We start from the raw sequence: 22,567 nt of genomic DNA, 5'->3' as shown, positions 1-22,567 counted from the left end.
TCCCCCGTTTTCCCCGAGGGAGACGGTGACGGTGGCAAACAAACAACAAACAACACAGACCTCAACGGGTCTAACCTCGACGCCATGTCACGTCTCGTACGGACGACGCGCTCCTAATCGGTCCGTCGGATATTGCTTCTGGAGAAGCCCCTATCGGTACGCGGGCTGTACGTTGGCAGTAGTCTCACCGCTGACACGTTGATTGTTCGAGTGGAGTACCACCGCTGTTTCAAGGGAAACATGCCACTCGACACACGATCGTCACTGTCGCGAGCGATCTTCTTGGAGCGTAAAATCACCCTCCCCAATTCCAGCGAGACCAATTCGGAAAACCACGTTGTGACCACGTCGCGGACCCGATGCTGTTCACGCGATCACGCGAGCTTTTCTTTCACGGAACGGAGCGGATTTTTCACGCCCCAAACCGCACACCGGGCGCGCTCATCGAAGGCCAAACCGACTGCTTGCCGTGCTCTACTTTGTGGGGTCGTCGCGCAAAAAAAAAGCAGTGTGTCGGCGGTATTTCGCGGTCACGCACGATCTTCACCTCCCCGCACTACCACCACGCTGCATCTGAGGATCAGTTGTGATTGAGAAATGAGCCCCTCGAGGCATTGCAGCCTAGTGAGGTGGGCAGCTCAGGATGCATTCTAGACCAGTTTACAACTCCTCCTCGTCGTAGTCGTCGTCGTCGCGCGTATGCAGATACGGTAGACGCATTCTACCGACGCAAAACACGTCCAACGCAAACACGCATACTCCTCGTCCGGAAGGCGACGACGACCTGACAGACATCGGCAGCACTCGTGCGGAGGCAGCACCGTTTGTTGTTTGTCTTTCCGGTCCAGTCGCAACCGGACCGGCTTCCTGGTTGCATTGGCTTGTCACGTACGCTTGTCCACTGCTCCGCGTGGCCCCAAAAATGGGTACCCGTGCACACCGAGGCCCGGGATGTACCGTACAGAACTACTGCAACTCTTTCGGCTCTGCTTTTCTGTTGCCGTCGCCCCATTCACGTCAGGCGCGTTCACTCTCGCTTTCCGATGATGCCCATGATGCAACGGCTCATGATCTCACACACATGTATGGCTGGCAAACAGCAGCCGTAGCAGCAGCAGCAAGGTTGTGTGGCCCCAAAACTGGATTGACAGCTATCGACCCGCGGTCCGGGGTCCAAGTCCGTTGCCCCAAGAATGGAAAAGTTCCGCCCGAGCTGTCAATCATAAACGTATGCCCACCCCAGGCCGGACCGGTGTAGTTGTAGTACCTCGTTTTCCTTCCTTTGCTCGATTCATTCCCAGACAGCGTCGTTGTGGCGTACATTTGCTAACGCGCTTATTGGGACGCCCTTTTTTGCTGCTGCTACTGCAGACCATCTCATTGCTTCCGACATACACGGGGCCCCCCAGTTTTGCTTTCGATTGTTTCAAACGGTGCAGTAAACATGTTACCCGCCGAGACTCCCTGCTCACTCTCCCAATAATGGGTTGGACACTTTGACGCGTGAGAATTGTCGGTTGGCTCGGGCTCGGAGCGGAAAGAGAATGTTCCCCGCCGGTAGAACCCAGGGAAGACAGCAGAGGATGCCGGTAGCATGTCGTAACTTCTTGACATGTTTATGATTTGCTGTGCGAGTGTTTTGGGGTTTGATCAGCTCTAATGTAAACATCTGAGGTTCGTGATCAAAACACTGCCCCAGTCGAAGTATTCTATGCTATTCGGACGCTCTCTGAAGGGTAAACGGTACTTCAGGAAATAGATACTCGTTAATACATATTAACGACAAGTTATTGCAATCCCTTCACTACGACACAGATTATGCAAAAATAGTTCCTTTTCCTTCCCTGTGCCACTCGGAAGATCTGCAGAAACTGATGGTTTGCTTGAGAGCCGAGATAGATGTCTTCAGAATCGCTTGATCGCAGTTGATCTTCAAGCTGATCGATGCAGCCAGCTACTTCATGTCAGCTTCAATTCCTCACTCGCACACACACACACACTCTCTCGCTTGCTATCTCGCGGTTCGATTTAAACCATCGGAACATCTCTGCAAGATGAAATGAAAAATATGAAAGCCACGCTACCACCACCGCCAACCATCATCAATCATAATTCGCCGTCAGCTGTTAACAAAACGTGCATTCTTCTAAGATGCCCTCCGCGCCTTCGACCGCGCGGCATTCCGTGTGAGGATGACATCCGAAAGTAGCCACACGGGGCTAGTAGCGCTGGCAAGGAGAAGCTGGTCACCTCATTCAGCAAACCCCCGTGGCGGTGCTGGCAGCAGTTTGAAGCAGCCCGGGCCGTCCGTTGTGCCGCACAAATGTATTACAATGTCGCGCGGGCGAAAGAACAACACTTACACTCGCAATCGCACCATCATCATCATCATCATCATCGTTGCTTCGATCACATCGTAATCTGACGTAATCATGCTCACCGGATCGCAGATGAATGAATAATCATGACACTGAGATGGACCCGTCGTGGTGGCTTCTTCAGGTTGTGCAGGGCAGTGCGAGTCATTTGCGTAATTAAATCATATCAACCAGCAACGAGCACACTCTGCCCAGACGGGAGCAGTTAGTGTTTACTGTGTGCAATGGAGAGCATTGCGGTGTGCAAAAATTGTCTGCTCTATTGTTTTAGTGTGCTGCGATGTGAACAGTAGGCCCACTCCTCTCCACATGCAAAATTGCACCGAATGACACCCCATCAAGTTCAACTTCACGGCATCACCGCATCGCCGTCTCTCCAATAAAATGGACCAACCATTAGCCGGGGCACTGTCATTGCCATCCGTTGTTGTCGCGGCAAAGCGCTAAAAGCCTTCCCGCCACCGTCTAATAATGTATGCTTGGGAGCTTTTCACAAAAACTTCCCCAGGGTACACAACCTGCGAAACCGCTGCCAAGTGCAAGACGATCAGGTTGTGATGAGAATTGAATCAAATAGGGCCTCCACCACGATGATGATGGGTCATCAAGCAACCGTAGCAAACGCTTTCTAGGTCAGTGTGATTATTGGGCATTAGAGGTCTCTGGACGTGGAGAATTCTCTCGCCCCGTTCTTCTTTTTTGTTTTGCCCGGTCACGATAGCCTAATGCACTGTCTGCACATGCGGGACGAGCAGATCCCTTTTGGAGTGCTTCTTTGTAGCCGTACCTCTGCCCGATATCGATCGCGAAACGGAGAAGCCGCAGCTGGCGTCCTGGCATCGGTCAAACACTAGCCCATCATTGCCACCGGGGCCCATAGGACCGAAGATCGCAGGAACTTCATCACCCTCCACTACCGCATGCGGCCACCACGGATTAGAGCGTCAATCAATGGAACTTATGCGGTCTAATAATAAGGCTTATCGTGCGCTCCGGCACTGATTTGCAGTTTCATTCCCCCCTGTGAAAGTCTTCGCCAGCAGCGGCGAAGGTGTCGGGTGTACCACCATGTCATGTCGACGGACTCTGGTGTGTGTGTGCCTGCCGTGTCTAGTGTTTTATTGGCCCGACAACACCGCAATCATCGCACAGGAATCGGAGGACGTCCGAGAGAGAAAAAAAGGGTGGAATACCGTAAGGATGGTGTCCATTTCTGTGTGTTCCGAGTGGGTATGTGGGTAGAAGTAGCCTCCTTCGCCCAGACCTGATGTGATCCGATTGCGATCCGCTTTCAACACTTTCACCCATTTTCGATCAACACCGGACACATCGTACATAAAGACATAAAAATTGCACATGCAATAAAATTGAAATGTTTGCAAAACAGATGCAGCTCGGGCAGATATAGCATCCGTTACAAGTGGGATGTGATGTTTTACCTCTTTTTTGTTGCTGTGATCTGCTCCATATTCGGCTTTCCCAAACACAACATCGATCAACATTGTTGCGCAAAAGCGATTTTATATAGTTTGAGCCTTTCGCCACTCTTAAGATTTGCTCGCTTGCTTTCCCCCGGGGCAAAAATGTAAACTCATCGAACTGACCACTCTACTTATTACAAAGCCTGCAGCTAAATTCGACACTCTACCACACACACACACACGCAACACAATCTAGCTCGTCATTAAAAGCGTCTTGCGCGTATTATATTTCCTATCGCACACTCCCGGCACGATGAGCGCTAAATAGTAATCGGAAAAATCATTAACCCACCCTTATCGACCGGCTGCCATCGGAAATAATTTATCTGCTGTGTGTCTAGGTATGTGTAAGTGACTCCCCAATCTCTTTCAACCGAACGCCCTCCAACACGCCACTGCTAAACGATGACATATTTAAATTCTCTTTTAATTTTTATCTGATTTTATGACGGCAAGCGTTTGCCATGGACCGATCGATCGGACAGACTCCGGAGCTCTGCTCTGCTTAATCCTCCACCACACTCTGAGCGCGATCTGCCCATGATCAATCGTTGATCTACATCTGCGCGCAGACTGCAGGCACATAATTAATTAGCTTTATGTAGATCGCGTAGAAGCGCACACCCAAAGCAATCGATCGCCTACGGCCATGAAATTCGCCAAACCCTCCAAACACACCGCGCCGCGGTGTAAAGCCGCGCGAAGGCCACCTTTAGGCCCTGGGCTGTACTATCTGCTGGACGAGATCAGCAATGAAGAAGAAGAAAAAACGGCAAAGATCTCTCCGCAAATCTTTGAGTGAGTTGTGAAAAATGTGCTTACTCGGGCCGACCGAGTCGAAAATCCTAAATCCGATGACAAATCTTGCCTTTCTGGCCAAATAATCAATTTCGCGACTTCCGGCAGGCACACGGCTGAGACGGTGAGGTTCCAAGCGCCCCTCCCCTAGCAACCGGTTTTTCGGGTGCCCCTCCGAAAGGACGAAAGCAATCAATTAGCGTTTGCGTAATCATTAGAATGATTGCAGCCCACGGAGAACTAGAACGGCTTCGATCGCGATGCACGCGGCGCGCTCTAATCGATGAACGCCATCATTACGCGCCCAGTGCGATTATCGTCCGCGGTGTGCGATCACCAGTGCGGCGCAGGAAAAGGGCGTCGTCACAGTCACAAACGGCAGCAAGCAGCAGTGTCCATCAGCCCGGGACAGAGACGCTCAAAACCGCACTCAAGGTGAAAGGCAACCGCACCGCGGGGTCCCCCGGATCGGTGAACGAACGATCAATATTCATGAAGCTGGCTCCCTCTCCATGATCACCTCGAAATTAATTGGTTCTTCTAGATCACGCGAGCGTACGAAAGCGCGTACGCCCCGGACATCATGGACGCTCGGGACGCGCCGAGGGTAGAACTTCGGCGTATGATCTTGTTTGATCGTGTACGCGGCTTTTTCACGGCGGCCCTATCTAATGGGTGCACGGGCGGAGAATGTTGAAATATGATATCTCCACCGTCCACCGTCTCTGCTGCAAGCGATTGCACAGTTCCATCCAATGTGACTATTCCTTTTTTTTTCGCGGCAAGTCTTGGACAAGACTTACTTAGACCCGGGACTAATCGAAACTGGGCTAATTCACTGCTGGCGTTCCAATTTCGGACTGGCCGCTGTCCGCTTAATACCAGTAGTCGCCCGGAGGCTACCGGAGCTAAATCACATCCTTGAAAATGTTTCAATCCATCTGCGGTGCAGCTGGATATCTTTGGACGAGTGACTGGACATTGGAATTTGCCAAATCCATTCCAGCGCACGCTTCGAAAAGGTGTGCTGTAAGCGAGCAGTAGATCGTTTCAGTTGCTCGGCGAGCAATACCAACCCAGAGTTTGACTCCTTTTCGCCCATTGCTGTTTGGAATGTTTTAACGGTTCTCTCAAGGGAGTCAAGAAGCGATTCAATCACACTAATCAGAGCTTCTCGAAGCACTCTCTGGAAAAACTCTGGAAACGACAAGCTCATCAAGATGCCTTCGCTTCTCGGCAAGAAGCTCTTGCCGGGAAAGTGAAAACCTCACTGTGCCTGTCTCGGCTCATCTCACACGCCGATCTTTCCAAGGGAAGCCATTACACATCACCGAACACCCACTAATCAGAGCAATTCCGAACGAAGACTGTCGGCTCTTCGCCGAAGCTCCAATGCTACCGCGTATCGACCGCCAATTCAGCTGTCACGAAAATAGATACCTTTCCTAGCGGGACCGATTCTTTCCAACACCGGATTCGAAATTACCTCGCGAGTAGCCCTATCAAGCACAGGCTACGGTTTTTAGTATAGGTAGGACGGCCTGTCCAACAAAACGATAGCATCGGGAGGATGCATTCACCGCGGTCGCGGTGCTCTTGATTGCACCGGATTGGCCCGGACGGTTCAAAAAGTTGTCAACAGGTTGAATGGTACTCCCTTGTGTACGATTGCACCGTTTTCACCTGTCAGAGTTTGCAGATGCAAAAACGGGAAGCTATCGGGCTGTAGCATCCGCCAGCGGATTGGATTGCATGGAAATTAATGATTCAATTAATGCAATGGAACGGCGCTCTTATCGTGTCGTCGGCTGCAAAAACATCAAACACGCCAGGACAAAACCTTTGCAGCCTGTTTGTTGACCTTCTTTTTCGTTTAGAGGGGCTATTTCCACGATCAAGTGTGTGTACCAATTGGAGCGAAGTCGTGAATTTATAACGTCTCAATTAAGACCGCCTGTTGCGACTGCCGTGTTGTGACAGCGGAGGCTTTTTAATGCCCCTTTTTTGCACACACACATCACCAGCACACCACCTATCGATCGGTCGTGATCTTGGAAAATGGAAAACTCCCCCAGCACTAACCCCACTACCTTCCCCCTTTATTACTAGATGAAGACGGATCGAGATCTGATAGGAAAGTGATGACCGCGATGCGACGCGATGCACTTTTCTGCTCCAATTTTGCTGCGGCCCATCAACCACAGAGGAAAGTTTTCCCCTCAGCTCCGTTTCGGACCGTTTCTTTTTTCCGATGCGTAACCGTTCCCGTTCCCGGCTGGTGCGCGTATCTTATTTCCGGTGCGCATCGAATCGGCCACGTTTGATTTATTGCCACATTCGCCACAAAACCAACCGCGGTCCCACTTTCGTCCGGCTTTGAAACAGACGGTCGTTGTTGTTTATATTTATTATATGTTATATTAAGAAAAAACGCGATTCCACGATCATGCACGTCACGGAGTAGCGATTGCGGTTCCCAGGATCCAGTTACCCGCCGGCTGACGACTTCCCCGCGCGAAGGCAGAAGAGGGTTATAAGGCGGTCGGCTTTTACCACTTAACGCCGTCGATCGATCACTTGGGAAGTTTGGGGAGCTTTGGAGGCTCCAAGTAGAATAAAACACACAAGACAGCCAGTCCATGTATTTGGAGATATAAAATATGAGTTTCATGTCTTCTACCCCCGAAAAAATCCCCTCCAAAAAACGGGTCGGCAAAGTACGGAAGCCCAAAAATGTATCAAATTCTCACCGGTACGGCATCGATCAACGACACGCCGACGGTGGACAAGAAATCCATCACGCAAAGCGATGTTACAAGCGATGTTGTATTCCCCCTTTTCTCCTCCTGTCTCTCTCTCTCTCTCCCTATCACCTTTACCTCAAATAGCATTAAAACGTCACCACGGGAATGACGAACCAAAGCAGCTACCAGCCGCCACTAAAATATCTCTGCATGTGCTCCCGCTATCTCTGCCCGCTGCCGAAAATGTGTGCCACCGCGATCTCATCTCTCAAGGTCTCGGTGTGTCCGTCCGGCCGTCCGTCTCGGTTGCCGGCACAGCAGGGAACGCACCACGCGATCTACGCCAACCCAAGCGTGATCCACGAAAATGCTTCTGTTTTAATCTTCTGGGTAGCAGTAGTAGTCGCGCCTAGTCCGAACCTTCCAGCGATCTCATAAATCCACCGCCGAAACGTGAGCGAGACGTGTCTGCAGTGGACAGTGGACAGTGTCTCCGTTTTTTTCGGGTGTAGGAATAGACATCAGATGCACTATTTCATCAAAAACCACATGAAATGTCAATCTCAGATCCGTTACTCACTGCTCTCTTTACAACCCGACGACGACCTCTTCAAACTGCCTAGCTTAGGACTGACAATCATCTGCATAACAAGCCAATCCTGCCCTGCCTGTCAGTTTGCTTATTTTCCCTTCGCCTCGGCATGTCTTCAACCGAAATTCTTCCCCTGCCCCCCCGGTAGCCTCCCCTGATCCAACCCAATCGCCACGAGTAACATGTAAATGAACACCACACTGTGTGTCACACACCGCTGTGTGCCACTGCCGGTTATTTTGAATCAAACTGGAAATGAAAGAAGCTGCCGGTAGCCTCCGAACCATTCCAACCGTTGCCAACAAGACCCATTTCATGTCAACCCTCTCGCGGGCTCTCCAACCTCCCCACCCTACTAAGGGGGGACGAAATGGAACTTTCAATTTAATTTGATTGTAGAAATTAGATACACTTTTTAACCAGAAAATGTCCATCACTCAATCAAACAGGCAAGGAGCAGGAAGCCGCGCAAAAGAAAATGCCTTTCTGCTTCCACCAACGCCTCCCCACCACCTTCCACCGCGATCCTAGCGCTCCTACGAGTTCCTACGAAATGGGACGAGTGCGAAGGCATCTTTATAAGGAGTCTTCAGCGCCCGCCTGATGAACGATCTCACTCATCTCGGGGCAGGGACGGGGTTACGAATACGATACGGCTACGAGGCGGCTTCACCGCAAGACACACCGCACCCATCCACCGGTGTCCCGATGGCTGTGTGCGCGGTCAGTTGCAAACAAAGCGCAAACGGCATCTTCAAACCATTTCGTGCCGGGGACGGACGCGTGTATATAGGATACGGCTACTCCCGGATGGGGTGGCGTGATGTGCCGGCTGCGCTGAGGCTAATGATGATGAAGATGATCGTTCGTCACCGCCCAACCGATTGGGCGTGGAGAGCGGGGGAAAAGGAAAAAGGGTTTCGCCCTAGGTATCGTAGGCACGGCAATGCTAAACAGGAGCGAAGCATTCCTGCACAGAAACCCATCCCCAGGTGCTCCCCAACCCAGGTTTGGTAATCGAATATTGTGAGATGGAGCAGTTCATTTTTTTCGGAACCATTCAGCAAAACCGCCCGAAAGATGGATTAGTAAGATTGGAGAGGTGTATGTGCAAAAAAAAGAAGATCAAGCAGGAATAAATATATCAGTCTCGGAAGGCACAAAGCACTGGGTACAAAGTATCACTTTTGCGGTTACCACATGATTCACCGGGCAAGGCACCACAATCCAGAGAATGGTAAATGAGATGTTCGGGGATATCGTGTTTTTTCGGGTCTCTTGTATTGGACGGTATATCCATCAAAAGTCGTTTGGAATCCGGTCAGAAATCCGATTAGAAGCTCAATCACGTGGAATGGACGCTTTTTTTTGGTTTGCGTTTGAGAGAGCGATTTGAATGCCCCAGAAGTTTGACGCATAAATGGAAGGTTTCGACACAGTCGCACCGGGTAATCAATCATTAGGTTCTTACCTGATGCCTGCACATTTAGTTTGCCTTGGGCTCTGCGATCTTTGCTTTAGATTGGAAATTTGATTGAGATTAGACAAGAATACGGAAGATCTTTTGAGATCCTAGTTTTAGTACAAAATGTTCAAAAAGTTCAATTTTGTTTGAGATTTGAACTCCAAACTCAACACAAGAAGTTCTTACTTCATCCTACAATGTCTCTAATCTCCCTAAGCTTTACTTATCCAGACACAATCGACTTCGTTCCAATAGTCACCAACTCCGTCGTAGGTAGATCATCCGCCGTCTCGATCACTTCGCGCGCATGACTCGTAATGATTATTTATATTTATTCGTAATGGAAAACGACCCAGTCTCGGGTTTCGTCCGCAACTGCGACTGCTCGCACGTGCTTTCGATCGACTCCTCAAACGCTCAAACGCTCCGATTCCGTGTTGTCGTCGTTGCGCCGTCGTCTTCATCGAACGTTTGCATTTGGCCAGCCAGATCGTGGCGTTTGGCAAAGAAAGAAAAAAAAACGGGACCTACAATGGCTCGTGCTCGCGATTAACTCCCTCTCATCCCTTCCACCGCCGAATCAAAGGATGCGATGCAACGAACGGGCCGGCGGCACTGCGGGAACAGTAATAAGTACGGATTTGCAGTGTAAAGTTTATTTCCTCTGCTCCAGTTGCGCCTTCGCAACCCTCTTGTTTGTTTGCTGGGGTTTGTTAGGGTTTGTTTTCTTTATTATGCATTTCGAGCTGCGAGTTTGTGGCATTGTTTCGATCAGCATACACAGTCGCTGACTGTTTGGCATGTTTGTGTGGAGCAGGAAGAAAGGGGGTCTCGGGGGCGCCTTCCGTGGACGTTATTTATTATTTTCAAATCAAATTTATATCAATTTCTATACATTCGTTTAGTGCGCAGCGTTCCCTAACCCTGCTGGTAAAGGTACGACGGGAGGAGCTCTAACACGCTTCTCGTATTTATTAAGCCTATTAAAGGGCTGCTGCTGCTGCTAGGAGTTGCAGTTCTGGATATGGCCCGGGACCTAACGAACCTAACGATTCCAACCATTACCGTAACGGTGGTTGCGCAATCACGAAACGAGTCCAATACGAGATAGAGCAATTTGATATTGTTTTTTGCCGTCTTGTGTTTGTGCAGAGAGATGACAATATTAATATCAGTGGAGTTGAAGTGGAGTTAAAGATGTTTGTTTTTAAGCTGAAGTATCTTCAAGCATTGATCTGTAGCTGATAGCAGCTTTCAATACAATTGCAATGATATATAGCTTTACAGATTTGCGTGATCTCAATCGCAAAAGACAAAGATCATGTTGATGATTATTGTCCAGAATACGATCCAATATGTTTCGTTCCTTAAATTGTATCGTTTACATCCAATACTCTTTATCGTCGCACGATGAAGAAATCTACATCATAAGCTGGTAAAGACCTATTCCCACTCCAACGGCAAACCTGGGATGGCTTCGGTACCATTCCAAACCACCAAACCAAGAAGCCGTGAAGCAATTTGAACATCATTATCCACACAATCTTTCTACAATCGGTACAAATCATTTCTCCCTGGAGACCTCTCTGCCCCTTTCTGCTAAACCCTCTCTTGTATTAGTCACCCGGGTTTTTTGATGGAGGGTTCCAACAAACTCCAATAGCACCGCAAACGATAATGATCGCGTATCACGATTCCCATTTTCGCATGACGTTTCGGGAGATTGCTGCGTTGCTTTTCAATTTCCAACCTCCAACGGCTCGTGCGCGATTGACCACGACGGATTCATTCGACCTGTGTCTTTCTAACCTTCCCTTTGCAAGACACGATGAAACGGAACCATACATTCATGCTCCCTAACCTAGACGATCCAAAGCTTTTCCTCCGTGCAAGACTAAAGGCGCAAACAGAGAGACGCCCGAAAACAAACACACACAGTTCCGTGACGAATTTCGAATAGACCAATGTGTACCAGCAAAGAATGATCTCTTGAGTTGCTTCTCCGGGGGGTTTTTGCGGAACTATTCTCCGATAAGATTAGGAGGGGGTGTGGAAGGGAGATCCAAAGAAAGTTGGCCAGAGCACGCTCGCCAAACAACACTCAATGCCTTCTCGGCGTGCGCGCGCGCGCCAACCGAAGTGGTCGACAAACACGACCGGCAACACGCGATCAAACGGCGTTTTGCTCCAAACTGTCCCGATTGGAAGATGTTGCGCAGCAGCACGAGGGACGCACTGAAAGTAGCCAGCAGTCAGGCAGCCCACGTGCCATTCTACGGGGTCGTGCGCCACACTTCGAGGCGCCCATTCAGATGCGCGGCCGAACAAATAATGGGTTGCTCATAAAAGGAAATCTGGAGCAGGCAGGCAAGCGAATGGCACAAAATTCGCACTGCAGCAAAGAAGGCCCAATGCAATGACCCTCCTGGTTGCGCTGCGGTGGCTTTTGCGGTATCGCCTGCAACGCTTTGTCTTTGGGTGCCATTTCCGTTTTGTCCGCTTTCCAAGGTCCGGTCCGGCAATGGATTGCAACGGACTGCATCATCATCGTCGACGTGGTCCTCTTCGTTGCCGCCATCGCTCTCTCCGTCTAATGCCGTCCGCTGGGCGCTGGCGAAGGTGCGAAGCGCGGTCTCTTTTGATTAACATTCCAAGTGGTCGCTGTAGTGACAGTCACCGGCCTGCCGGGTGATTGGTGACTCGGCACGGCCACTAGACAATATCAAAAGATGATAGCAAGTTCAATATTTGCTCGGAGACAGTTGGGCGAGCTGACAGTGCCCCTGGTGGAATGGTCTGAATGGTGCGAATGGCCGTTGCGGATCTCGTTCAAACTGGGTCGCAATCACGGGTCGCCAGGCGATGGTCACTTTGTGGTTCCGTGTGGACGTACTTCATTTGTTTCACCGCGCCCCGGTTCGTCCCAGGGCTTTTTAAGCGATTGTCTTGCAGCTCTCTCAATAGAAATCATTGTTATTGCGAGGTACATCTTTCTAGGGGTCTTAACGGGCACTCTCTACCTTCTCTCCTATGTCCTCAAACTGTGAGGTTCTTCGCGCCGACACGCGGAAATGAATGACTCAATTAAGATCCCGACGGTAGTCGCACGCGAAAAGACATTTCTTTCCCTTTTGTTCTGTATACTCTATTGTTGTGTTTTTTTTTCTCCTGTCTCGTTTCAGGCTCTTTAAGTAGCTGAACAACTACGCAAAGACGTTTCCCCACCCCCCCCCCCCCACCCCCACTCCATCCATCTTTCTCTCTGCCACGCGGTGACACAAAAGCGACAACAACGGCCGCAACCGTGATCTGTGCGCATGCAGTGAGGCGCAAGATGCGCGAGAAGGATCACTCACCGCGCAAGATGCTGCCCAGTCCAAAGCAAGGCGCGGTCTATCCGCTGCTCGGTCTCGGATCCACCCTCCCGGCCCCGTTCGATCTCTCGCTCGTCAACCGTTCGTCCTCGTCGAATCTGCTGCACCAGCAGCAGCAACAGCACCAGAGCCTCACCGAACAACCGCTCGATCTTCGGGTGGAGCGCAAGAAGTCTTCTGTTGGTGGTGGTACCGGTGGTGGTGGTGGTGGCACATCAACCTCCACCTCCTCGGACGACGAAACTGACCCGCCGCGAGCCAGCTCGACCGACAGCAAGGCCGGCAGCAATGTGATATACTTTAACGATAACAACAACAACTCCAACAACAATCTGAACAACAACCACAGCAAGCAGCCGTCCGACGGTGACAAGAGCCCGAGTCCTACCAACCACCACAACAACAACAACAACAACAGCTCGAAGTACACCAACAACAATCACATCAACATTAAGGATGAGTTCCGAATATCGAGCCTCGCTAATCACAGCCCCGGTGCGCTGTTTTCTGGACCGCCCGGGCTTAATCCGCTCATGCTGGAAGCGATCGCCAAGGCTGGACTTCCACTGCCGTACCGTGGTTCCTTTCTGCCGCCGCGCTCGTCCGCCTCCTACGATCTGCAGCGGCTAAAGGAGCGAGAAGCACTCGCCGTCAGCTTGTCGCAGCTCCGTCACAACGCATCCAACAGTGGAGGAGGTGGCGGCGGAGGCAATGTCCTGAACAACAACAACGCCAACATCATTAACCACAATCTGCCGGCGGGTGCTGGCGGTACTCCGGCGCCCCACGGCAAGAACAAGGATCGGTACGCGTGCAAGTTCTGTGGCAAGGTGTTCCCGCGGTCGGCTAACCTGACGCGTCATCTGCGTACCCACACGGGCGAACAGCCGTACAAGTGTCGGTACTGTGAGCGATCGTTCAGCATCTCCAGCAACCTGCAGCGGCACGTCCGGAACATCCACAACAAGGAGCGTCCGTTCAAGTGTGCGCTGTGTGAGCGTTGCTTCGGGCAGCAGACGAACCTCGATCGACATCTGAAGAAGCACGAGGCGGATGCGGCCGGACTGGGGCTTGGGCTAGACGAGCGACTACGGGCAGCACGGCGGAATAGTCGCGGTATTCCGGAAGATTCGTACTTCGAGGAGATCCGATCGTTCATGGGCAAGGTGACACAGTTGCCGATCCCGCTACGATTGCAGCACCAGCAGCAGCAGCAGCAGCAATCTCCCTCCTCCCAATCTAACGCCGGAGGTGACAGCCCGTACGGCAGACGATCACAAACCCAGCAGCAGCACAACGATGGACACAACGATACGCACTCCTCCCGCAGCTCGACACCGTCAGACGAAGAGCCTGTTTCTCCGGCAGGCGGCAGCATCGGAAGCCCCCAGCAGGACATCCAGCCGGACATCAAGATGGAGACGAACAACAACGAGGACGGGGACGAACCTTTACAGGTCACCTGACCTGGGGTGCCCGAGACCCGCGGTAGAGAGCTAGGGTGTACCTGCTGATCAGCGCACGATCACGTTCCAGAGAGAGAGAGAGAGAGATACTGAGAGCGTCATGGTTCCTTCGGTACAGTATTTTAGTTCCATTCCATTCCACTGTACTGTAACGCAGTCAGAGCACACGGAGCACCAACGGTCAAAGCCCGGTTCAACCACTACTATTCTACTACTGTTACGGACAAGCTAACCACTCAAACCCGCAAGGTACAATCGATCCTAAATCGTAGCCTTTAAGTAAGATCGTAACGCGCGCGCGCACTTGTTACGTTACGTTACGCTGCGTGTTACTACCAACCCCGTTGTACTTATAGGAAAGACTCGCAAACAAAACAACACTCGAGAGATTACCATTACTACCCAATCGTTCGCGATAGCGGCCCCGATCTGACGGGTCGAATTTATAGTATTTGAAGCAACTAAACCGTCTTAGAAACTAGGCTAAAGCACTAACTAATTCTCGAACGCTAGTTAATTATGTTGTGTGGTACGCGAATGTTCTACGCGAACTGCTACGGAACACGGTGATAAAATACTCCTTTGTGCTTTGTTTTGTATGATTATGGGGAGGGAAGGAAGTGGAGGAGGAAGCAAAAAAGTAATACGAAACCTACTTGCCATACCGATCATATGCTCTTGCTTCCTCGATAAGTATCGTAAGTGTGTTTAAGAGGGCGCCTTTTTTTAAGATGTTTCGTTTAACTTCCATTACCTTTTACCAGCTAGCTGTTACTGTTACGAACTAATGTTTAGTAAAAACAAAAAACAAAGCAAATGATGTAGGCACGAGAGCATCAAAAGTTGGGAAAAGAGACAATCCATGGTACTCGAAAACGAAAAGTAATTGTTCAACCAAAGCCAAATGTAAAAATGCTGCTCGGGGACGTGCTGCCACTTGTCGGAGCAGGTGACGATCAAGTGACAACTGTTGGGGATGATTTTGGAATTAAAAACAAGGGGGCCCATCAATCAACACGTCCCGCAGGTGGTGTATGTGCCGAATGAGATGAGGGAAATTGTCTAGACTCTAGCTGTGGCGTTACTCGTACTCGAGTGAGCGAAATGAGCGTGAAATGTTATAGTATTGTTGAGTTTTAGTTCTTCTAGTAGATAGCAATGTTGGATAGTTTAGTGAGAAGCACCACAGCTGTGTTTGTTAATTAGTTACGTTTTACATATCGGTTTCCGTCTCTTTTGCCCTCCTCTATTCACAACACTCACGCGACGCCGGGATTACGACCAATCGAAAACTGAAAAAAGGAAACCAACCACAAGATGTTCTAATTAAGTTTTGCAAACACGTGAACCATAAACCACTCTTCTTGTCCGCCGGCTTGCTGCACGCCGTCAAACAACCGCTGCTGCCGCCATAAAACGGGCACTTTTGGGGGCACGGCGGCAAGCAAATGGCCCTCCACTCGCATAAAACGGACCCGCGGTCTCTGATCTCCGATAACACCTCAATGTTCCGATGGTTTGTAGTAGCCCGATCACACTTTAGGAAGATCCGCAGCGTGATCGTAAACGTTTGGGGAGCGGATTTTTTGCCCCCACTCTGATTTTTTGGATGTCTTCAACTTACCTTGGAATGGCAGTCAGGTACCGTTTCGTTTCTTTTTTGCCAGACACAGCGATACAACGCTCCTGATAAGCGGTTGATTCAGCTGATCTTCAGAAGGTTGTCTTCGGAGGTTGTGCTCTGGAGAGGGAAATTGCACAGACAAGAAAAAAAGAAGCGTGGCAATTAAACATGAACACGGAGACAGAAAGCGCGGTTGTGAGGACTTACCAACCAGCAGGCTTGGTCGATGCTGGAGATACGAATGCCGATTCTGGATGAAAGATACCACCAGCCGTTAGCCCAATAGGCAATAAGGGGAATTCTAGAGGAGAAAGAGCAAAGCAAAGAGGGAAAACTGAAATACATTATCACAATTAAAACAATCCTACATCACGCCACACGCACGCTGTTACAAATTAGTTACCAATATAGTGAGATCAGAAACATCAGAAACACACACACATGGCAGAGGAGCGGTCCTCAGCGTTTACAGAGCCTCTAATGACAGGTTAGAGAAGTTGCAGAGGCATGATCGCCACACAACGTCTCTGCCATGACCGGCCACGAGCAGATTCCTCTCCCTGTTTCTTGTTTGTTTTGTAATGTAATGTTTGTTTTATTGTTTTTTGAGAGAGATTTTATCTGTTTTACAACCATTTTTTTTGTACGTTTTATTAGTCCAAATATACACACGCGCACCAGCACACACACACGCAGTTACTTACACAAGAAGCAGCTGGCGAGCACCTAGAAAAAGAAAAAAAATAGGAAAAAAGATTCGATGCACTGTCTCGCCGAGGGCAACGAACCAAGTGCATCGAGGATAATGTAAGATAATAAAGGTAAATAAATAGCACACTAATCATAGATAAAAAAAAAACATGCAACACAAACCACGAACCCGATACTCCAATCAATGCTGCAGAAAGCAACTCCAACTATTACTAGCTAATTGGGTTGTTCCATTCTATGCCATCTTTCTGTTTTGCTCTACTCCTTTTGCGGGAGTCTTGTTTAGTGTTCTTTCTATGTTAGTTTTATGTTTATTTTCCTCCTTCTCACTATCGATTAAGTTTATCACACAAAGTTAGTGAGTACTTCTCTTCCTTTTAGTTATTTGTTTTACTCAACCTTAACTACGTCTACGTATAACTGCTTCTCTCTGATGATGACTTAATTTTACAATGCTACCATTATGATTACCGCGGTCTTTTGTTTTTTTAACTAGTAAATATGTAGAAACTCAACACACAAACAAAAAAAAACATACAAAAACTACAAAGCCCATACACAACCAGAACATCCGACAACCTATGGCTTTAGTTTAGTAAGGTTACGCTTTGTACATGTATTTAGAAAAACCACCCCTATTACTGTTACTGTGTAGTGAAGTGAAATCAAGCGATAAAATAAATATCATGCACGAATAGATTGAAAAACGCGAAATAAACACAACTGGCTGTCGTGTCGTTTTCCTATAGGTAAGACTTACCTGGAGGTTTTGGTATTACGGAGATGTTCCTGGTGCAGTTCCAGCACTTCAGTTATCTTTACGGAGTCGTTCCATCTGTGCTCTTTCGACATATTATTCATGATGCGTTGCTGAAGACCTGATCGATCGAGTCGCTTTTCCGCTGCTTTTCGGACGAGTATTTGCAAAGTTCCGCTGCCGTTTGTAAAGGTTTGTATTTAGAAATTATGTATTTTGAGCGTTGAGTTTTGTCATTGGTGTGACATAAGTTTGTGTGTGCGTGTGTGTGTGTCTGTCCCATGTCCCCTTCTTTGACCCACACTACTAGGCTCTACTCACAATATCACAGTTTCAAATTATATACCATTCTAAGAAGATTGTGAACAAAAATGGATTCAAAAAGGTGAACAAAAATAAACATTCTTAATACAGCTAAATCGAGTCTTTTCAAGTACGCAGGAGGAGCACATGGTTCTAAAGTAAGTACTGCTAAAAAGCAATTCGAAAAACAAATACCACACCACACACACCCCGCGATAGATGCACACCTAATACTTTCCCGTCACATTAAAGGTACGTTAAGCTACACACGTTTATCTTACTGTATGAAATATCTTACGCTCGTCGTCTCTTACAAAACTAGCTGGAAAACTGGTATTCAAAGATTGCCCACACTCAAACATGAAGAATGAGAGAGAGAGAGATTCAGAGAGATAGGCGATTTCTCTCATTTCGGCACCGAACTGGGAGCGTTCTGCTACGCCTTCTATACCTTACACATATAACTGGTTTAAATTGCTCTTGTTAACTAGTGAAGAAAGGATAGTGGGTTTGAAGGGAAACTTACAGTGAGAAGTGATTTGAAATCTGTTTTCGTTTAGCTACACATATGGACGTTATAGAGAGAGATAGAGATAGGAAAGAGATTGTGTGCCTGTGTTTGTGTATCCTGAGCGAGGTAACCTAACTCGGACTAGTATGCCTTAGGCGCGGCTTGATCCTTTTACTTCCATGCCACCGGGAAGAGCATCCACTTTTGCAGCTCGTTCCGCACATCGCACGGCCCCAGAAACAGCTCATACTTGTCCTCGCCATCCTCCCGGGTGAGGGTAGCGCTCCGCTCGAGACACTCCGTCCCATCGCCAATGTTCTTCAGATGGTACGTGTCCGTCTCGTACACCCAGCGCTGGTTCGGCTTCTGGCTGCCGCAGGTAACCATCTTAATCTTCCGCACACCCTCCACAATTTCCTCCCCATCGATGCTGGTCTTGCGGAACGAATCGAGACAGATGCCCTCGTCCGTCATGACGCGCCCATAGTCGTCAATCACAAACTGCTCGTCGAGCACGTTGATCAGCAGCGAACACTTTTGCAGGTACGCCTGCCCGTACGGTTGGTTGATGGCCGTGTTCGTTTTCGGCTTGTGCAAACAGTACGGGCTGTGTTTGGCCGCCTTCATCGAGTCGCCGATGCGCTTCACATTCTCCGTGAGGTATTTGATCAGGAACTTCCACTTCAGCTCCGGGTTGAGGTTTTTGATGATCAGATTGATCTTCTTCATCAGCGTGAGGTACTCCTGGTAGTCGAACGTGGACGTTAGGTCGATCGGTTGGATGCGGCCGAAGAATTTGTTCGGCGCGGGGAAGAAGTTTTGGGGCCACACCTGGCGAAGGTACCAGTCGAACGATTTGCAGTTGAGGCCGCGTTTCAGGGCCAGTCGGTTGGAGACATTCTGTGGAAAACGAAGACTTTCGTTTAGTAAATGGAGATAAAATACTATTTTGAGGGGTCTTACCAAGCTTTTGAACTCTTCAGTGCCCTTGTTAAACTTGAAGAAGAACTTGGCCCAATCATCCATCCACACAAGTGCAACTCGGGCTAAATTTTCGTTCAGAATCTAGAAAAAAAGGGAAAAGTTCAAGCAAAACTCTCTTTTCTTTGCTCTGAATGGCCCTACTCACCCCACTCACTCCTCCAGGGAACGTGTACGGTGAGCTCTTCCGAAACAGATGGCCAACATGCGAGCAGGGCGCAATCTCAACCTCCCCACCGCACTGCCACACCCGAAACGACATCTCCAAATTATCACCACCCCAAATCTTCAACCGCTCATCGTACGCCCCAATGTCAAAGAAGTACTTCCGATCGATCGTAAACAATCCACCCGCCATCGCCGGCGTCCGGAACGGGGTGGTCGTGTCCTTCCTTCTCTCCGCCAGCTCCTCATCGCTCAGCGTGTACCACCGAAAGTGCAGCGGCCAGTTAAATGCACCCCAGTGAAACTCGAAGCTCTTAATGTACGAGAAATTATCATCCGAAATGATATCAATCACCGGGCAGACCACCTTCTTCGGGTTCTCCTGCACCCGGGCCAGCAGCGGCTCCAGCCACCCGGGCGAACACTCGCAGTGCGCATCGAGAAAGGTAAGCGTATCGCCCGTTGCCATCCGGGCGCCGAGCAGCCGGGCCGCAACGAGCCCTTCCCGTTTGTTTAACCTCAAAATGGTCACGGAAAGGGGAAGCTTCTGAACGTAGTTGTCAAGCTCGTGCTTCAGAAACCGTCGATCGCTGGCGTCGTCCACGAGCAGTATCTCCCGCACCAAGCCCTTCGGCGAGCGGTTGATTACGCTCCACACGGTACGCAGCAGCACCGACCAGGCCTCATTGTGGAACACAATTATGATGGAAGTGGTGGGCAGTTTGGCAGGGTATAGCTTCGACACACACTTCGGCTTGCGCACATCCGGCAGACTACGGTTCAGTGCGATCCGGTCGCTGGCCAGCAGGTTGTACCGATTGATCTGAAACAACTGTTGCATCTTGAGCAGATCCTTCGCCTGTATCACCACCGGATCGCCGTGCTCGCCGACGCCCGGTATCGGGTCGAAGTTGTTCGTGTTCATGAAATCTTTCGACAGGTTCCCCACCGTCCCGACACCCACATAGTGGCCCACGATCTGCGGTATCCGTGGTCGGTCGGGGAATTTGTTGCTCCTGGAACAAACCAAACAAAACAGCAATTAGTTTCCCCAGAAGCTTGCGTTGGTATGTTAATATTACCTCACATGCCGGTGATAATTTATGAACTTCTCGAACGAATATTTCGATATTAAATAAAACAGGTACACGCTAAACACGAACGAAATAATGATGTACACGTAGAAAATCTTAACCCGCAGCCGGAACATCATCTTGAAAGCGGCAACAATCGCTACAATATGGCGTTGGCGAACACAGCGGAAGCTCTTTTACACACTTTAACACTTATAATACTGCTTACTGTATATTTTGGTTCTTAACTAATCGAATTAAAGTAATAAAACGTGAGCGCAACTTTGCACCATCTTCGCGTAATTTGTTGTTTTCTTTGATGTGAGTGTGTGTGTTTTTTTTTCTATGCCCACCAATTTGACACATAAACAGTGCGGGCGACAGAGTGACCAGAAATACCGATTTATCTGTATTCCTACCGATTTTTTATATGCCTACCGATTCACAAATGACCGCCCTAAAACTACCGATTTTCCATTTATCCTACCGAAAATAACAGATATTTGATTCTTCAGTCGTTTAAGTTTAATCTGTGGCGCTTGGGTTGCTGTTTCAAGGATCGCTATCCTCATTTGTTACTTATCGCGCTGATGCACGTTTGTTTGCCTGGCACTTTTTAGTTTTATCCGTTAAAATTTAATGTTCCTAATAAGTAGACTATGTCAGTTGTGGGGATTCCGAGAATTGCTAGCCAAAGAAAATTATTTAAATTTGAATTTGAATCTCGCTGTCCGCGGTTTAAGCTCACCTGACAGAAAAAGAGAATTAAATTTTCAGTCGAGGGGTAGGTACCGCCACAGATGCGCCACATAGTTTAGTATTTAAACAATCGTATCGTTGGAGTTTAGTATTTAAACAATCGTATCGCCGTTCTAGTTTTAGCGATGCATAACTTCAATGCGAAACCATACAACAGTACAGAGGAAATGAGAAAGCTCTCCTCCAAGCGATGAAGCTCAACTGGTTGGGATATCCCACCAACAGATAGCGCCACCAGTTTTTTTTTTTTTTGCTATTTTTAGAATGCATGAGTCGTTTGCCGTCTGCTAAACGAAGTCTTTCTATATTCCGTTTAGGTAGAGAACTGGAGTCGTGTAGAAGCCATTTAGTGGTCGTTTAGTGGATTTGTGGCACTTGGGTACACCATCTGACGTGTGAGCAAGTGGTAGACAGCGGTGTCTATTCAAAACGACTATTATTATAAACAAGTGGACAGTTGTTTATTATGCTGGTAAACCCTGTAAAAGAAATTCAAAAGATATGCTCTTTTAACCACGAAAAACATTATTGTTCCATACAAAATGTGTGGCCTACCCGGGTAGGCGGTTGTACGATTACGTGATGTTTTTTGGTCGTACACAAGACGGTTAACCTACCGAAAACTACCGATAAAATTTTGATGCGCCTACCGAAAATCGCCTAAATAATCTGGCCACACTGGCGGGCGATGACAGCTGAAACGCTTGGGAGAAACGCTTCAAAACGAGCGGGTCAAAATTGGAACAGTGGGAACAGAGTAGGAACAAAGGCGGAAAATTTAAATATTGCAGCAATTTGTGTGTGTTTCCTTTTTCATTTCTATTTAACAGTAAAGTTAGCAAATGGAATATCAAAAATGGCTTTTGTTTGAATAATAATGAATAGACGATTACAGAAAATACCGTTAGAGTTCTTTAAGGTTTATGAAATTTAATAAATGGAACAGAAATGATTAAAAATTAAATGATTCAAATCGGAATTTATCCAATACCGATTGTGTACAACCAGATGAGTTCTCCATTAAACCATCAAATAACAACTTTCTTTTTCAAAATTATAGGAAGTATTTTCATCATCTATAATCGGGAACAACATCCAGAAATTTGGAGGTTCAAAGACACATTTCTATCCTCATCGTTCCTGAAAGCCCCGATGGAATCGATTTCATAACAGTTTCCAGGAACTCGTCCTCAAAAATTCAATCAACTAAATCAATGGCTTATTTTTTGATAACACATCAAACACACACACACACACACCCAACGCAGTACAAGTACTTCCTCTGATCTCACACCCATCGTAGTACAATGAACCAATTTTTGGCCCCCAACGTAATCCACAACATACATGCGCCAACAAAATTCCCATGAAGCCTTACGAGCCCC

The 22,567-nt window shown here is 48.6% G+C and overlaps 2 protein-coding genes across 2 annotated transcripts; one reads left to right on the top strand and one right to left on the bottom strand.

Annotated features, from left to right (window-relative positions):
* The first annotated feature begins 12,689 nt into the window (after positions 1-12,689).
* On the top strand, positions 12,690-16,779 carry LOC120956655 (protein glass-like). Its single transcript, XM_049608307.1, has one exon. It carries the CDS (start codon positions 12,793-12,795, stop codon positions 14,296-14,298), a length of 1,506 nt encoding a protein of 501 aa, XP_049464264.1. The 5' UTR covers positions 12,690-12,792; the 3' UTR covers positions 14,299-16,779.
* A 332-nt stretch (positions 16,780-17,111) lies between these two features.
* Positions 17,112-20,770, bottom strand: LOC120956654 (polypeptide N-acetylgalactosaminyltransferase 3). The gene is made up of 4 exons (XM_040378314.2): positions 20,433-20,770; positions 19,334-20,366; positions 19,168-19,269; positions 17,112-19,104 (listed from the first exon to the last, which is right to left on the bottom strand). The coding sequence occupies exons 1-4, from the start codon at positions 20,561-20,563 to the stop codon at positions 18,376-18,378; spliced, it is 1,995 nt and encodes a 664-aa protein (XP_040234248.2). The 5' UTR covers positions 20,564-20,770; the 3' UTR covers positions 17,112-18,375.
* Positions 20,771-22,567: the final 1,797 nt, after the last annotated feature.

Source organism: Anopheles coluzzii, chromosome 3, assembly GCF_943734685.1.
Source record: "Anopheles coluzzii chromosome 3, AcolN3, whole genome shotgun sequence".
NCBI classification, from domain to species: domain Eukaryota; kingdom Metazoa; phylum Arthropoda; class Insecta; order Diptera; family Culicidae; genus Anopheles; species Anopheles coluzzii.
Note: the sequence above shows the minus strand (reverse complement) of the source record. Positions and strands in the feature narration are given on the sequence as shown.

Bases quoted from the DNA above. Each gene is read 5' to 3' on its own strand.
- LOC120956655 (XM_049608307.1), top strand. From the start codon at position 12,793: ATGCGCGAGAAGGATCACTCACCGCGCAAGATGCTGCCCAGTCCAAAG.
- LOC120956654 (XM_040378314.2), bottom strand. From the start codon at position 20,563: ATGATGTTCCGGCTGCGGGTTAAGATTTTCTACGTGTACATCATTATT. The intron at 20,367-20,432 runs GTAATATTAACA...GGTTTGTTCCAG, and splicing joins AATTATCACCGGCATGTGAG to GAGCAACAAATTCCCCGACC. The intron at 19,270-19,333 runs GTGAGTAGGGCC...CTTTTTTTCTAG, and splicing joins TCCCTGGAGGAGTGAGTGGG to ATTCTGAACGAAAATTTAGC.